Source organism: Arachis hypogaea, chromosome 6 (assembly GCF_003086295.3).
Source record: "Arachis hypogaea cultivar Tifrunner chromosome 6, arahy.Tifrunner.gnm2.J5K5, whole genome shotgun sequence".
Lineage (NCBI taxonomy): Eukaryota > Viridiplantae > Streptophyta > Magnoliopsida > Fabales > Fabaceae > Arachis > Arachis hypogaea.
In genome coordinates this window covers 17,350,218-17,353,002 of record NC_092041.1, presented here as the reverse complement: position 1 = coordinate 17,353,002, position 2,785 = coordinate 17,350,218, and the positions used below count along the sequence as shown (strand labels likewise).

Below are 2,785 nucleotides of genomic sequence, written 5' to 3'. Positions count from 1 at the left end.
CTTTTTTTGTGATGACTTTTTATTTTTATCAAATTTAGACAATTAATTTTATATTCTAACTCTCTTTTTTTATTGAAGTTGATCACTTTTTCTTTTATAGACTCTAATTCGTAAGTAATAATTTTTAATATCTTCTTGTTATTTTATAAATACACTCTGAAAATTAGAATTTTAATCAAAGTATTTTGTGAATGTGATCAAGTATAAAATGATTATAGAAATAATTGTATGAAGAATAAATGATTGAAGATTTCCTGTTGGATAAGAACCAAACGTTTTAGTGAGGCTCTCCTATGTGAGAGAAGTGGTCTCTCCTGAGAAAAAACTCCTCAATGGTACTATTTATTTTTTTTTTGTCAGAACTCAATGGTACTATTATACTATATAACTTTATACTCGTCAATAAATATGGGCTATTTGAAACATTGAAGCCCAATTTTGAATTGCGGTAACCCACCCCACGAAAACACCCAAACCCGTTCCCGAACCAAAAGAACTCAACCCGACATAAATCATAGCTCAAATAAAAAAAAAAAAAACCCGATATAAATCCATAAACCCTAATCAGAGCTGGTTGAGTAGTGTCGAGCTCCGTCTTGCAGCAATGGTGAAACTCTCCTTACTCTTGTGAACGCCGCTTTCTTTTTATTTATCGATTTCACGGCAACCAAACAGTTCTTGCGATTGTTGAGCTTGCTTTTTTTTACTTTTCTTTTACAGGCTGATGTTGAAGCAGAAGTCGCGACGGCACAACCGAAGAAGAGGACGTTCAAGAAGTTCAGCTTCAGAGGCGTCGACCTCGATGCTCTCTTGGACATGTCCACCGATGAACTTGTCAAGCTCTTCACTGCACGCGCCCGCAGAAGGTGGCTCTCTCGCTGTTTCATGATTCGCATTTTGTGTTTGCGGTTCTGATTGATGTTTTTGATATTCAGATTTCAACGCGGTTTGACGCGAAAGCCTATGGCGCTAATCAAGAAACTCCGTAAGGCGGTGAGTGTTTTAGATTAGATTTTAATTCTTTTTTATTTGATTTTGATTAAATTAAGGTAATTACCGCCATCGTGATTTAGGTTCGATATTGTCGATGGATTTCTTGTCCGAGTTTATTTTCGTGAGTTAGTAGATTGAATCGTTTGCTTGATTCAACAGAAATGTAAACTTCGGTTCATGTCATTAACTGTTGTTATTTTGTCGCAAAAAGCCACGGTATCAATAGTTTAATACTACTTACACGAGTAATTCTATTTCACTCAGGCCGTGTTGATTGTCTAGTTCCCATTCATTATAGTGTTTATGCCAATGACCATTGGAAACGAATGCACATTCTATAGCTTCCTTAATTTGTTTATTCTCCGAAAATATATTTTTACAAGTTAGTGTGTGATGTGTACATATGCTGATAATTCATCTTTTGTTATGGAGAAGTAAAGTTTTATAGCATTATGCATAAAGAAGTCCAGAGGGTGTTGAAGAGAGGAAAATATGTCAGACTAAGACCCACTGCACTAGTGTTATACAGTTGTTTAAGCTGTAATTGTTGAGCATTATTCTTTACATTCTAACTGTCCAGTTCTCAAATTGAAGCCATGTTGATATGTTAACCCAATATCTTAATTTAGCATAGTTTTTGTACGCATAACATTGCCTAATTCGAGATTTCAATAGTGAGATAAGTAATTGTACCCAAGATTCATAGTTTTAAAATGGCAGTAGTAATGACTGGTTGACTTACTAGGCCTAACATGTTTCTGCAATGTAGAAGTTATCTATAATAAACTAAATACTTGATCCCATGTTAACAATTGGGAATTCTTTGATGGAAACTGAACACGTTTGTTAAGCACAATCTTAAATGGTTTGTGGTTTGTTCCTATCCTGTTATCAGCATTCTGCCCATTTAAGCCTATGTTTTGTTACTTGCATTTTAATTTGGAGTAGTCACTGAACAGCTAATAATCTCAGTAGATTGACAGTTTATTAGAGCGTCTCCCTTCATCCGTATGTTGAATAAAATTAAACCTTCTTTATGGATCAATAATAATTATGGCAGCTTGATTAATGTTTCATGTATGATTTGAAATAGAAAAGGGAGGCTCCAGCCGGTGAAAAGCCAGAGCCAGTCAGGACTCACCTTCGCAACATGATCATTGTGCCTGAAATGATTGGTAGCATCATTGGTGTCTACAATGGTAAGACCTTCAATCAAGTTGAAATCAAACCAGAAATGATAGGCCACTATCTAGCTGAATTCTCAATCTCTTACAAGCCTGTTAAGCATGGAAGGCCTGGTATTGGTGCAACTCACTCCTCGAGGTTCATTCCTCTCAAGTGAAGGCAACAATGTTATTTTTGTTTTTTTTCCTTTCTGGTTCAATTTCTTTCCCCTTAGCTTTTACCTGGATTATTTATCTATTTTCTAGTTGTTACTTCGCCTTCTTTCCGAAATCAGTGAATGTTAGCATTTATTTTGTTAACTATTAATATATGAGCTTTGTCAAATTCTTGGATTTAGCATTGTGCACTGGAGAATTGTCATTTTTCAAGTATTAAATTGGCAAGTACTTAGTTGAATCTAAGTATATGTTGCTGAGTGTAGAAATACCAAATCAACACCGTAACGGCTGCTCAGGAATTCAATTTTTCAATGTGCCCTTGTATTATTGTGTCACAATGTTAACAGGTAATTGGCAGTGATATCCATACAATTCCAAATTTCGAATGATGATCATACGAGAAGTTAGGTAGTTAGCAATATCTGGTTGGGTTTTGAAGCCATATTTAC

The 2,785-nt window shown here is 35.2% G+C and overlaps 1 protein-coding gene across 1 annotated transcript; it reads left to right on the top strand.

Moving 5' to 3' along the window:
• The first annotated feature begins 460 nt into the window (after window positions 1-460).
• On the top strand, window positions 461-2,502 carry LOC112696302 (small ribosomal subunit protein uS19x). The gene is made up of 4 exons (XM_025749022.2): window positions 461-607; window positions 721-866; window positions 936-993; window positions 2,087-2,502. Exons 1-4 carry the CDS (start codon window positions 605-607, stop codon window positions 2,333-2,335), a joined length of 456 nt encoding a protein of 151 aa, XP_025604807.1. The 5' UTR covers window positions 461-604; the 3' UTR covers window positions 2,336-2,502.
• Window positions 2,503-2,785: the final 283 nt, after the last annotated feature.

What these genes read in the sequence shown, in the direction of transcription:
- LOC112696302 (XM_025749022.2), top strand. An exon ending in ACTGCACGCGCCCGCAGAAG is followed by an intron (nt 867 to 935) that starts GTGGCTCTCTCG and finishes TTTGATATTCAG; the next exon opens with ATTTCAACGCGGTTTGACGC. An exon ending in TCAAGAAACTCCGTAAGGCG is followed by an intron (nt 994 to 2,086) that starts GTGAGTGTTTTA and finishes GATTTGAAATAG; the next exon opens with AAAAGGGAGGCTCCAGCCGG.